The sequence below is a fragment of the Papilio machaon genome, chromosome 2 (genome assembly GCF_912999745.1).
Source record: "Papilio machaon chromosome 2, ilPapMach1.1, whole genome shotgun sequence".
Taxonomy (NCBI): Eukaryota; Metazoa; Arthropoda; class Insecta; order Lepidoptera; family Papilionidae; genus Papilio; species Papilio machaon.
In genome coordinates, this window is record NC_059987.1 from 1,119,423 (window position 1) to 1,133,440 (window position 14,018).

Sequence of the window (14,018 nt, forward strand, 5' to 3'; positions counted from 1 at the left end):
TATAATTTTCTAACAGGTTAGAAATAAAATTAAACTCTAATGAAACGAAATTTTATGACTAATGTACGACGGCTACCTGCCTCACTTTTGTGCTTTGAAGCTATGTTTTAAAGATTTGAAAAACGAACAAATCGTTCAAAAACGATACATTTTATGTCAACTTCGAGTTACAAAAATTAACTTAACAAAGATATAAAGTTTACATTTATTTATTTTTTACTTAATTCATGAACAAGCCATTTATAAACAAGCAATAGATTTTATAAGCAATCATCAAATCATTAATAAATATTAAGATTCATGGTTCCAAAAAAATATATTTAAAGGCCTTTGCATAGTCTGTGTATGAAGTTGTTTCGGAACGAATATAAACTCACTTCGTAACTGTCTTATTGACAGTTTGAAGTTGAAATCATAAACAAACTTTGGTTGTGTAGTAGTGGGCGTTGCCACACATTGTGTTGATAATTCATTGATTTTATAACAGATAAACCGTACTTTGTGTGTGACATGCTTTGAGATAATAATGTGGGTCTTTTGTGATAAAATTCACAACTATTGCGGATAATGAATCACACGGTTTCGTGAAAAAATAACTTCTATTTATTTCTCAAATTTAGTATGAAATATTAAGTTTTTAAGTTTAAAATTATCTTATAAATTAGTTAAAAGTTGTTTAAAAACATTTTTAATTCATAAGTCTTTAAAATTATGTGATATTAATCGTAACTCAGTGTTCGCATTTATGTGGCTTCTCGTTCATCTAAGTTCTGATTTACGTATGAAAAATGTTGAAAAACGCTTTTATAATTTTGTTTTTGTGTTTTGACATTAATTGCCAATCAAATAAAGATCTTTACAATGGACAATATAATACACGGCCTGATGGCTCTGAAGCAAGACTTCCAAAACCTGGGGATAATAACTATAGAACATATTTGTATAACAATAGAAGGTATGGTGCTGACCCCAGTAGATATAATCCATACAACCCTAACATAAATCAGCCTGGTGGATTTCCATACAATCCATTGAATACCAATCCATTAGATGATCAGTTTAAATACAATACGGTAAGTGGAAAAAGCTATTTATTTCTCTTGCATTACTTTAGAGTTTTTTTTTACTTTACATTCTGTAAATACACCCCAGTAAGAATCTAATAAGACATAGAGATAAATGTAGTTAAGTTAGTTTCAAAGTTTTCATACATTTGGTCTTGAAATAGCAATGTTGTAGTTTTCATAAGTTTATTTACTAACTGACTTAGCAATTGGAAGTTAAATCAATCCATGTAAAGTCCTACAAATATTGTCCAGATTTATTTATAAGTTCTACAGTTAATTGACAAAAATATATACTTCTTCATCTATAATATTTGTAAGTATTTTACAGGAATAATAATAACCTATTTCGAGATATTGACATTTCTATTTTATTATATAGAATATAGACCCAAACAATCCAGATGCAATATTCCCTGGTGTCCTGGGTGGCTGGAGGGAGGACTTGCAAGGGAGGGAGAGGAGAGACTCTCGACAACTGAAAAGAGACATCTTTGTTAATACCAATTATGGACAGGTTCAAGGATTTAAGGTATGTTATATACAAATTTGAATTTTACTCACAATGTTAAGTTAAATTGCTTTATCATAATGCCTCTTAATAAATTTATATAAAATAAATAGACTGAACATAAGCTAATTTTTTAAATGTTATAATAATGTTAGGTTACATATCAAATTTATTTAACATAAACTATAGAACTGAATATACAGCAACTTGACATCAGATTGCATTCTAAAAGGAAATACAACATTTGCAATATCTTTACACATTAGAGGAGTAATGCAAAAAATTTTGCAAGAAACAATTTTAAACTATATTATGTACTAGCTTTTACCCGCGACTCCGTCCGCGCGGAATAATAAAAATGCACACAAGATAAAAAAGTTCCTATGTCCATCTCCTAGTTCTAAGCTACCTGCCCATCAATTTTCAGCTAAATCAGTTCGACCGATCTTGCGTTATAAATAGTGTAACTAACACGACTTTCTTTTATATATATAGATTTTAAATTGTATTATATTTATTGTAGGATATTGTTCTCATGGAAGCTACTTTTTCTTTGTCTATATAAGAATAAATATTTTTTATTAATTAACTGTGCATGAAATAATTTTATTTTTTCCAAAGTTTAAATTAATTAATTAATTTATTGGGAAAAAAATATTTTAAACAAAGTAGTGATTTCACATAAAATATTGTAGCATATTTGTTTAATTATACATTACTTTTCAGGTATATTTGTATGATAATCCAGACCCTAATTCCGGTTACCGACCATGGCTGACCCCAGTGGAGAGGATACAGGGAGAAGTATCTGTATTCCTGGGTATACCATATGCTAGACCACCCGTGTTGGAAGGGAGATTTAAGGTAAACCATTTTCACTTACAATTATTTGAACATTGAACTCTTAAGACTTCGTGTCAACAAATTTTTCACTACATGTGTATGTAAATGTTTCACACCGAACTTACTTCTTTATAAATGGATAGGCAAATGCTTGGAAAAGACAGTTTTTTTCTTTGTTATGATTTAAATGCCCCTGCTGATAATATGTGACAATTAATTCTATCTATATTATTAGTTCGAACCCACACCACCTCTACAAAACTATACCATCAATGTCGAAATGGAAAATCAAATAGGCACAAAATACTATGTCTTATAGCCAGTCCATTTATAAGGTCAGTGATATATATAAACTAAGTTACCCATCACTGAAGCTTGAGTACTATTAATTAGCGATACCTTTATATTCATACCAAATGTGTATAAAAAAAAAACATTAACTCAGCTGATGAACTGTCACTTTTGACAGTTGACAATGTTACTTTTGTTTTTTTTTGTTTAACTATAACGCATGTTTGCGTACAGCCGCCGCGCCAGCACCCCGGCTGGCAGCTGCTGCAGGCGGTGGACTGGGGCCCGGCGTGTCCGCAGCCCGTGCGGTACACCGGAGCCACTAAGGGCATCCGTGACATGGACGAGGACTGTCTATATCTTAATATATTCTCACCTAATGTAAGTACTATTTATTATAGTACTAGCTGTCACTTGCCACTTGGTATTAAAAAAATTTTAAATGTCTATGTGTTCTTTCAGACTATTTTTACATCTATAGCAAATTTCAACTGGATCCTTTAAACTGTTCTAGAGATATGTAGTAATAAGCATCCATCTGTATATCTAAACATTGCATATTATTATCTTACTAATTTAGTAATACTAATTTGTAAGAGTAGTAGAGCGTCGGTGGCTCAGGGGTTAAGCACTTGACTTGCAATCTGCAGGTCCTGGGTTCGAATCCCGCTATGTACCAATGTGTTTCTCGATTTTCGATTTACATAGGTACATTTATCCGACGTTCTTACGATGAAGGAAAACATCGTGATGATGCACATATCTGAGAAGAAATTCAATGATATGTGTGAAGTGAAGTGCACTTGGCCAGCGTGGTTGACTATGACCTAGTCATCCCTAACTTGGGGTAGGCTCCGAGCCCCTCAGTGGGGACGTATAGTGAGCTGATGATGATGAATTAATAAGAAGAGAAAACTTCTTGATGATATGCACAAAAATTATATCATTTAATCTGGTATTGATCAGGTTCAAAATAAAACGTTTAAAAGCTGTAATATACTGCGAAAGTTCAGCAGTTTTGTTAAATGTAATTAGATTTATTTTTAACAAAAAAAAATATCCACATACTCTTTGACATAATTTAACAATTGAAAAGAATATATAACGTACATGTTTAAATCTATGGTCTTCATTTACGAAAAAAAATTACTATTTCAATATTTTTTCAAGCGACGTCGGGTCATTTCTTATGCATTTTATAATGAGTATATGTTTTTTTTTTTGGATAAAATAACTTAATAGGTTTTCCCCTATAGTCAGAGAACTGGTGTCTACTTACGAATATTAACAATTCTGTGTATCGATTTCATAACGCTATTTGGTCGCGGTTTAGATATTGGGTCGCTGATTGTAATACGCTATTTGAATTGCGGTTTTACGTAACATTATCCATACTTAATATGAAATTGCTACCCGCATTCATATATCAAAATTTATATGTACAAATAGTTATACGCCATCTCTGTCTATCTTGAATGGCCTAATGAGTTGTGAGGCAAAGTGGAAATACTGCAAGAAAAGTTCGACCATCTGAATTAGGAATTAATATAAGCTAATAAGATTAACCGTTGGTTTCTGAGACCAAAATCCCCATTAAAAACATATTGTTATCTCTGATCAAAGACAGGGATGAATAAAATCTTTGTATGTTTCAAAGAAAGATTTTACTCTCAGAAATCTACGGTCAGTGAATTATCAAAGCAATACCGCTTGTTGATACGAATTCATTCTTATTTCAAAGTGTTAAGGTCGTTATTAATTTGACAATTATGTCTAATTGATGAGATTAGTACTGGTGCAGTTGGCTTTGCAAATTGAATCAGTTAACTACCGTGATGACGAATTACGGTCATGTCATTGACTCGTAGCTTTAATAGTTTTCACAATAACGTAATCATTATTACGTAGGATGTTAGGATCATAGAATGTCATAATATGGTGAAAATTCCATTAGTTATGGTATACTGTTGTACCCCATTGAGTCGCTAGGAGCCTATACTAAGTTAAGGGCGAATAAGTCATAACGCTGGGCCAGTGTAATTGACTTCACACATATGTTATCTTTGAATTTCGATATGTGCAGGTTGCATCACGATGTTTTCCTTCACCGTAAGAACGTCGGATAAAAGTACATAAGTAAATCGAAAATAGAAAAGCATGTTGATACATGACGGGATACGAACACAGGTCCTACAGATTACAAGTCAAGTGCTTATGACCTATGAGCCACCACATCCATACATCAGTAAACAAATGTATTTATTTTTATTTTACACGCATAAAGATCGTAAAAATTCAAATATTAGTGAACATTGGTCTTGGGTTGAGCAATTCAATGCTCGACCGATTTATTGACGCTTGTTTTTATCGAGCATTACGAATTGCTTCACTGAACATCCACAATTTATAAATCTTTAAATGATAAAAACGTACAAAGTGAATGTGGGACACTTACGGCTGGTTATTTCTTGTAATTTGTAGACAGAGGCAGGTGCAACAGCTCAGAAGTACCCTGTGATGGTATACATTCACGGCGGACAGTTCTCCTCGGGCGCCTCCAACTTGTTCCCCGCGCACATGTTGGCCGGCTTCTACAATGTTGTTGTTGTTTCCCTCAACTACAGGCTCGGCGCATTAGGTATATAGTGTGCTATCTTTTTAAACTGATCTATATCAGGCGAGACATCAATATTTAAATTTCCTCACACTGTAGGTTTCCTCTCGACGTCTGACGAGAACTCGCCCGGGAACTACGGTATGCTGGACCAGATAATGGCGTTGCGTTGGGTCCGCGACAATATTGAACCCTTCAACGGTGACCCGAATTCTATTACACTGTTCGGTCCCGGCGCAGGCGCAGCCTCCGCCGGCCTGCTGGCACTTCACCCGCAGACCAGCCATATTGTCTCCAGAGTTATTGCACAGGTAGGATTCCTTTTTGTCTGTCTCTAACTTTATACTTTCTCACTTCCAGTTTAGGAGTTTACAAGCAAATTGTACTTTAAGCTTTACGTAATAAGGTTGAGTATTGTTTACACAGAGCGGGTCAGCGCTGGCGGACTGGGCGCTGATCGAGGACAAGTTCCGAGTGCAGAACACATCACTGGTGTTTGGGCGACTGCTGGGATGCCCCATTGACTCCTCCTGGAAACTGGTCAACTGTCTACGTCAAGGCAGAAGTTTCTATGAGCTCGGCAATGCTGAGTTTCAGGTTATAACATTCATAATAATAGCAGTGCTTTTAAAATTTACAATGTTTGTAAATGTTTTCAAATATCAAATATCTGACCTATTTTATTTTTATTTCTCTTAAGATATTATTCAAAGCATAACTATGTACAGTTGCGGAAATACGCGGTGTTTTACTTATAGAAACTGCCTCTTCACAACAATTAAGTAGCAGTGAGTTACGAACGACGGGATGAAAATAAAAAGCAATTAGTTCTGTACCATTGATTGACCTTTATGCGTACAGACAAATTTAAAAGCTACCTATTGATGATTATTCCGCGTCATCTTAACGTGTTTAAAATGTTCAAACGGCTGCTGCTTTTAAAGTAGAACACCGCCAGTGTCTCTGATTGTACCTACCTGAATATTCAAAGATTTAATCATGTGTTTCTTGATATCCAATGTAATTTTTTTAACACAATATAAGACTGAGTAATAAACTTCAGATTTTTTGCTGCAAATATATTCACGTAACATTAATTTCAGCCACAAGTGGGGTTCATCCCATGGGGTCCGGTACTGGAAAACAATTTCACATATCCCGGGGATGAGTGGTACGAAGGGTGGCGAGCGCGGGACTGGACCTTCCTGCAGACCAAGCCCGAAGATCTGATAACTGCTAGAACATTCAACCCCGCTCTCAGATATATGACCGGTGTTACCACACAGGAGGCCGCTTATGTGTTATGTAAGTGATTTTAATTTGGCAATATAACTAAACTTGTTTGTATCAAAAATGTATAGAGTAATAAGTATAGCTACGCCCCTTGTACTGTTTCCGCGCTTACTAATCTCTTACACTTTTTTTGTTTACTTCTCCAATGTTTTTTTTTTTCTTGCGTTTTTGACAGATCAAGGTCATTCACCCGCAGATTGTTTAAACCAGAGACCCCCAAACTATTTTGGACAAGTGACCCCTTTTCCGAAATGAACTGTTACCACAGACCCCCAATGGCCAAATTACTTACTTTTAAGATCAATTTTTATTATTATTATTTTTCATTCTACCTTAGGTCAGTAGAAGACAGAGTGAGAATTAGCAATGCTTTAAGTTCTTTCACTTTGGGAATCCCTGGTTTAAATCTATCTATCTATATAAAAAAAAGTCGTGTTAGTTACACTATTTATAACTCAAGAACGGCTGAATCGATTTGACTGAAAATTGGTGGGCAGGTAGCTTAGAACCAGGAAACGGACATAGGATCATTTTTACCCCGTTTTCTATTTTTTATTCCACGCGGACGGAGTCGCGGGTAAAAGCTAGTACGTTATATATGACAGACAACAACGAGAGCCTGGCTCCTGGTTATGAGATCAGCGAGCAATGGTTCGATCAGAAGGTGCGCGAGCTTGTGCTGCGCTACAACTACACGCTGAACCCGCGCGGAGTGTACGACGCTGTGCGCTATATGTACACATACCACCCCGACCCACACAACCTCACCGCCATACGCGAACAATACGTGCACGTGAGTTATAACACCCCGCCCCCCTCAACCCCCACCCTTCTGCTGTAGGAAAAGGAGCAAGCGGCTACTTAAAATCGCTGGTTTTTTTCAGTAAATTATTAAGAAATAAGTTATTTCATCATCAGCTCACTATACATCCCATTGTGGAGGTTGGAACCTACCCTAAGTTAGGGGTGACTAGACATAGTTAACGCTGGCCAAGTGCAGGTTGACTTCACACATATCATTGAATTTCTTCTCAGATATGTGCAGCATCACCATGTTTTCCTTCAACGTAAGAACGTCGAATAAATGTACATATGTAAATCGAAAATCGAAAAACACATTGTAAATGATTGGTACATGACGAGATTCGAATCCAGGATCTGCAGATTGCAAGTCAAGTGACCCTTGAGTCACTGACGCTATTTAGCGGTTAAGAAATAATTATTTCTTTAGTTTTTGTCGATTTAACTTTGAACTCTATTTTAACTTTTTTACTATATTTCTTTAACTTTCAATTATCATATGAGCAATAGTGAGATGTGGAATGAGCTCCATGTAATGGCATTAAAATGTGAAAACCACCAATTTTTGACTTGAACGGTGTTGTAATTGACGATATATATCACTGTAATAAGTTACAGATTCCTTCAATAACAAGAATCCATCATTAACATTCAAATATTGAATGTCCAAAATGATTAACTATAATATGGTATCACCAGCTCCTCTCTGACTTCCTGTACCGAGCACCTACAGACAAAATGGTGAAGCTGCTCCTAGAACAAAATGTGCCTGTGTACATGTACGTAATGAACACTACTGTGGAGGCGTACCGCTGGCCGGCCTGGCGACAGTACGCACACGGCATTGAGGGTGTCTTCCTCACCGGAGCACCCTTCATGGACCAGGAGTTCTTCCCGCGTCGGCTCCGGGTAGACCGTCAGGCCTGGACACCAAATGATAGGAATATGAGCCATTTCTTTATGAAGGCTTACTCAGATTTTGCTAGATTCGGGTGAGTGGATTTTTTTTTATAAAGTGAAAATAAAGTTGCGATCTCTCCAAATCACAAATTTTCTTCAATTTTTAAAGTAATTTACAACCAAACTGTGAAAAATTACTTAAATCAACATATTTTTAACCCATACTTTCTTGTGTTCTCAGCAATCCGACGCGGTCTCGTATCCTGGGCGTGCACTTCGAGCTGGCGCAGGCTGGACAGCTCCGGTACCTCAACCTCAACACCACCTTCAACTCCTCCATACAGCTCAACTACAGGCAGACGGAGCTCGCCTTCTGGACAGTCTACATGCCCAATGTCATCGGCAGAATGGTACCTACGTACCCCCCCATCACTGAGGTAACGCCCATTAATGTGCTGTAAGGTCCTTCCTACACAAAGTAACGAAAATCTTCCGGCGATTTTAGTCGCTAAGCGATCAATTACAGTATCATAGAGATTTGTACACAGCGTGTATTTTTCTAACATCGCCAAAGAAAGTCGCTTGCAACCTGTTTGTTAATATCATTGTGAAATAAGCCGCTGCAATTTTCAAGATGGCGGAACAAATCTATAAAGTTGACAATGTAGTCGCCATGTTTGTATTGAATAAATAGTCGACGCGCGTTGAGGATTCAACGTTGTATGTATGGAGCGAGTGCTACGCGATTCTCGCGATGTCATACAATATTAATTTCAGACGATTTAATTTCGCCTTAGTCTTTTACCTTAGTCTTATTTATTATGTTAAGTAATGCAATAAAATGAGTTTTCTTTCCTAAAGATTAACAAAACATTAGCATTTTTTTAAAATTGCGGGTACTTGAAGAATAACTCTTATAATATATGAGATGAGTTGTTCCTGAGTGTTCATCTCTGTGTAGTACTGGTGGGAGCCTCGTCAGCCGCTGCAGATAGCATTCTGGTCTGTGGCAGTAGCCTGTCTGCTGCAGCTGGTGTTGCTGGTACTCTGCTGTATGCTCTGGCGCAATGCAAAGAGGTACACCCCCCTCATCCCTCTCCCCCCCCCCATCTCTCTAACACAAACACCTATTTCTCCGTCTCTTCCTCACGCACATATAAATTCAAACCCACAATCTTTTACTTTGTCTAATGAGCTTGATACTGGACTTTTAGCTTTCATATTTAACGGTACTCCAAGTCATCTTTTCCTCTTATAAAATAACACTCTTACTAATCATTTATTAACTGCATGTGTTTAAGACATTGTTTCCCAAAGTGGGCGATAACGCCCCCAAGGGGGAGTTTGAAACCTAAAAGGGGGTGTTAAGGGGTCCAAAAAATGGGGGGCATTGAAATTAATTAAAGCAATGAAATTGTGGTTTTTAAGTTTTAGGGCTGAATAATTAGGACTCTGAAATATAATTGATTTTTCAAAGTGGGCGGTGAAAGAAATAAATTTGACAATCACTGGTTTAAGATAAGGAATGAATATAATTTCGTTCCCTAATATATTAATACTAGCAGTCGCCCGCGACTCCGTCCGCGCGCAGTTAAAAAATGGGGGGGGAGGTATGAAAAATAGATGTTGGCCGATTCTCAGAACTACTGAATATGCTCAGAAAATTTCATGAGAATCGGTCAAGCCGTTTCGGAGGAGTACGGGAACGAAAACTGTGACACGAGAATTTTATATATTAGATTGCATATATTTTTACATGAAATTATATTAACATTACTAACTATAGACTGACATAACTATCTGAACCGATGAACATAAATTAAAATTATACTAGCGCCCTCCTGTCATTGTCAAAAATGTCACAAGATCCACTTTGTATTGTAGCTGTCATGTCATTTTTTCTTTTGACATTTTCTATGCCTAAGTAGGTTTTATATACATTTTGACAGAACCAAGTAGCGTTTCTCATCGGTTCAGATATTCTTGTTTGATTGTAATAATAAAACTATAGCTTTTTTTAACATTACTAACAAATTAACATTCCAGGGCTTCACCTCCCAAATGGAAAATGGTACCCATAATGTAGGTGAACGTCTTATTGTATTATATTGTATGTCGCTTTTATTTGCTTAGGGGGCGTCCATAAATTACGTGAGGTGTTTAAGGGGCGGAGGGGGTCGAGTCAAATCTCATCTAATCTTACGTTGGAGGGAGGGGGGGTCTCGGCAAATATCACGCAATTTTTTTTCTGATTGAAACAAAAAAAAAATTATACTACTTTGGTCCATTTAATCCAGATTGTACATGCATAAGATTTAATCTTAAGCGTTATCGTAATACGATAAAGATCATTCACTAATTCGTTCAATAGAAAATAATTTCATTCATACTTCGACGTTATACATTTACTTACTGTCAAACCACCATATTTGTTTTATACACTGAGAGAAAATTTTATTTAACAGTAATAAAAAAGTTTATTTGGACTTGAAAAGAAAACTTAGTTAATAGTAATAAAATTATATTCCATGTGAATAAAATTTTATTAGTATTTTTTACTAGATCAGAACGAAGTTGAAGGATCAGATGATTTTACTGAAAATCATATGGACATGTTGGTTCCAATAGTCTCTCTTGAGACCGTGCATGATTCTCCATGGACTGAATTAGAGTAGATACTCTTTTTTAATCTAAGTAGTTAAGATTTGAGTATTCTATTGTTAAATTTTTATTACACTTATAATTAAACTCTCAGCAACATTGATTACTAGTCGTAAATAAAAGCACGAAGCAAATTTGTTTTTTTCTTTTTACAATGACAATCCAACGCGTTTACGTAAGAAACTCACATTTTGAAAAATCTCACGTGAGATTGGGAGATGGGGGAGGGGGTTGAATAAAATCTCACGACATCTCACCAGGGGGGGAGGGAGGGGTAGAAAATTAAAAAAAACACCTCACGTAATTTATGGACGCCCCCTTATGTGTATTTGTTTTTTTTTTTTTCACTTTTTTTTTTGTTGTGTTTGTTATTGTCAGGAGAAGGTTCTTAGGACAGATGTTTAGACGCATGGATAATGATGTTTGTTTGAAGGTATCTCCAGAAAGGCTTAATGAATCGTAATGAAATCTATATATATAAAAGAAAGTCGTATTAGTTACACTATTTATAACTCAAGATCGGTCGAACTGATTTAGCTGAATATTTATGGGGAGGTAGCTTAGAACTAGGAAACGGACATAGGAACTTTTTTATCTTGTGTGCATTTTTTTTATTCCGCGCGGACGGAGTCGCGGGTAAAAGCTAGTTTGATATAAATCATAGTCTGGAAGTGATAAGTATGTGTAGGAGTAACTAAAACAACGCTTGCTTAGTGCAGACTGCTTTATTGACGTCACTTCGACATAGCGGTCGGGCGCAGCCGACCGTTCCAATATACGCATTGTGCATGCGCATACATAACAGGAAGAACATATTGTCTACATATTTTTTTCTTTAATTCGACGCAGACGAAGTTGCGGGCAACAGCTAGTAGTTGTATAAATTAAACCAAAATAATTTTATGAATATCTTACTAATATTATAAATGCGAATGTTTGGATGGATGGATGAAGAAAATTATATTTTATAGTATGAGAAAAATTAGAGCATGTAAACTGATCGTACAAAGCATATATCTCTAATCTATATTTTATTATCAAATGCAGTGAGATTTTGGTATATATTTAGGGAGAGTGATCGTCTGTACGAGGGTGACATATTCATGGTGCCAGAGTTGACGGAGGGTGGCATAGACAATGACACCGCGGCGCGATCGCGGGACAATATCTACGAATACCGCGACGTACCACTCAAGAGACCGCACACGCCGCAGACACTCACTAGAACGGTGAGATACTTATTTTTACGTAGTTTTAGATATCCATTTTCTTTTGGATTTCAATTACTTTCTTCCGGTTACAAATATCCATTTTAATATCTTACTAATATTATAAATGTGAATGTTTGGATGTATGGATGGATGTTACAAGGTATCTCCAGAACGGCTCAACAGATCTCAATGAAATTTGACACAAACATAGAACAAAGTCTGGAAGAATACATAGGCTACTAATTAAGTTTTGTTTAAGTAATTAATTCCGCGCGACTGAAGTCGCGTGCGACCAAAGTCGCGGACGACAACTAGTATATAAAATCTATTATTTTATCAACCTTACGCAATGTTTTTCACTATTTATATATAGTTAAGTCAGCCGGTTACACTGCAGTCATCTCGCCCGCCATCTGAAGCCTCCACAGGCTCTGCTCTATCTCTGAAGGAGAGTACAGTGTCGCGTGCACCTGCGCCTGTACCACGCGCACGTTCACGCACACAAATAGTACACGGAGTACCACAAACTACAGTCTGACACACCATTTTAAACCTTAACATCTACACAATAAGGTTTTATTTACAACATAGTTGTCCTGGACTGTGTTTTAATATTGTCAGAGTTGTGAGTTAAAACTCGTGTAATCCATTTCGAACCTTATTTGTTATGCAATAAGGTTTAAATTGGAATACGGTTTTTTTATTTCTAACCACAAAAAAAATGTTTTATTTGATTTAATTTACCTTCAAGGTCAGTGTATGTTTAAGATTCTTACCAGTTTTTTTTAATTAGGTGCTGTCCATTAAACGATTTTAGACTTTATCCCGTACGTTATAAGACTTCGTTTCTATTAATATATTGAGTACGAACAATTAGGTTATAGTTAGGCTTAAAATATCTCTCATTTTAATTTAAATTAATTATTATCATTTATTAATACCAGAAAAAAAAATCATTCCAAGTTTTTTTTTTGTGCCAATATTCAGATATATTTTAATTATTTTTTTTAATATATTTGAAAAATCATGTACTAATTTCTATGAAATTTTACTTTAACAGGACTTTATATTAATAAAAATTACCACCGTTATTATTTTTAATATTTCATTATTTACCAATTTTAATGATTTAGACTGAAATAATATTAATTTTTGATTTAATTTACTAGCGTTGTGATAGATAACGATTTTTTTATATATAATATGTAAAATATTAGATTTTACAATTTTACAGTACATATTTTCATATCGTAAAGACCTAATGACATGTAAACTGCCTTTAAACTGCCGAAGTATAGACACATATTGTTGTCTCTTTCATTCCCATTGAAGAAAGTGAGACAACAATATGTTTGTACGGACCATCTTTAAAAAATATATTATACCAGTGATAGCTGTTAATATAATATTTATATTATGTATTTAAGTTGTCTCGTCTTATTTTAACATTTTTTCATGTTTGTGATTGTCTGTCCGTCCATTTTTGTTAACTGTTCGTTGTATTTTTATATAATATTATTTATATATAAAATAAACACAACTGGTTTCTATGTATTTAAAAAAATAATATTAAAATTATTTTTACAGATATTTGTTAAAATTGTTTCATTTACTTAACCAATTTTATTTTACTAATATTATAAATACGAATGTTTAGATGGATGGATGGATGTTTGAAGGTATCTCCAGAACGGCTGAACGTATTTTGATGAAATTTGACACATAGTCTTAAATATAGAACATAGTCTGGAAGGACATATGAAGTTTTTTTATGGAGTCGCGGGCAACTACTAGTATTGCTATAAATACGTGTTCCACGTGTTCGAAAT

At 35.3% G+C, this 14,018-nt stretch overlaps 1 protein-coding gene across 2 annotated transcripts; it reads left to right on the forward strand.

Moving 5' to 3' along the window:
- Positions 1-710: 710 nt before the first annotated feature.
- Positions 711-12,767, forward strand: LOC106714143 (acetylcholinesterase). 2 transcript variants are annotated; one of them, XM_045680655.1, is made up of 15 exons: positions 711-1,073; positions 1,447-1,596; positions 2,302-2,439; positions 2,944-3,090; positions 5,191-5,347; positions 5,423-5,634; positions 5,750-5,920; positions 6,427-6,628; positions 7,222-7,409; positions 8,117-8,409; positions 8,559-8,754; positions 9,279-9,394; positions 10,364-10,399; positions 12,048-12,207; positions 12,563-12,767. In XM_045680655.1, exons 1-15 carry the CDS (start codon positions 789-791, stop codon positions 12,725-12,727), a joined length of 2,616 nt encoding a protein of 871 aa, XP_045536611.1. In that variant the 5' UTR covers positions 711-788; the 3' UTR covers positions 12,728-12,767. The 2 variants fall into 2 exon arrangements, with proteins under 2 accessions (XP_045536611.1, XP_045536613.1); XM_045680657.1 differs by lacking the exon at positions 10,364-10,399.
- The last annotated feature ends 1,251 nt before the right edge of the window (positions 12,768-14,018 follow it).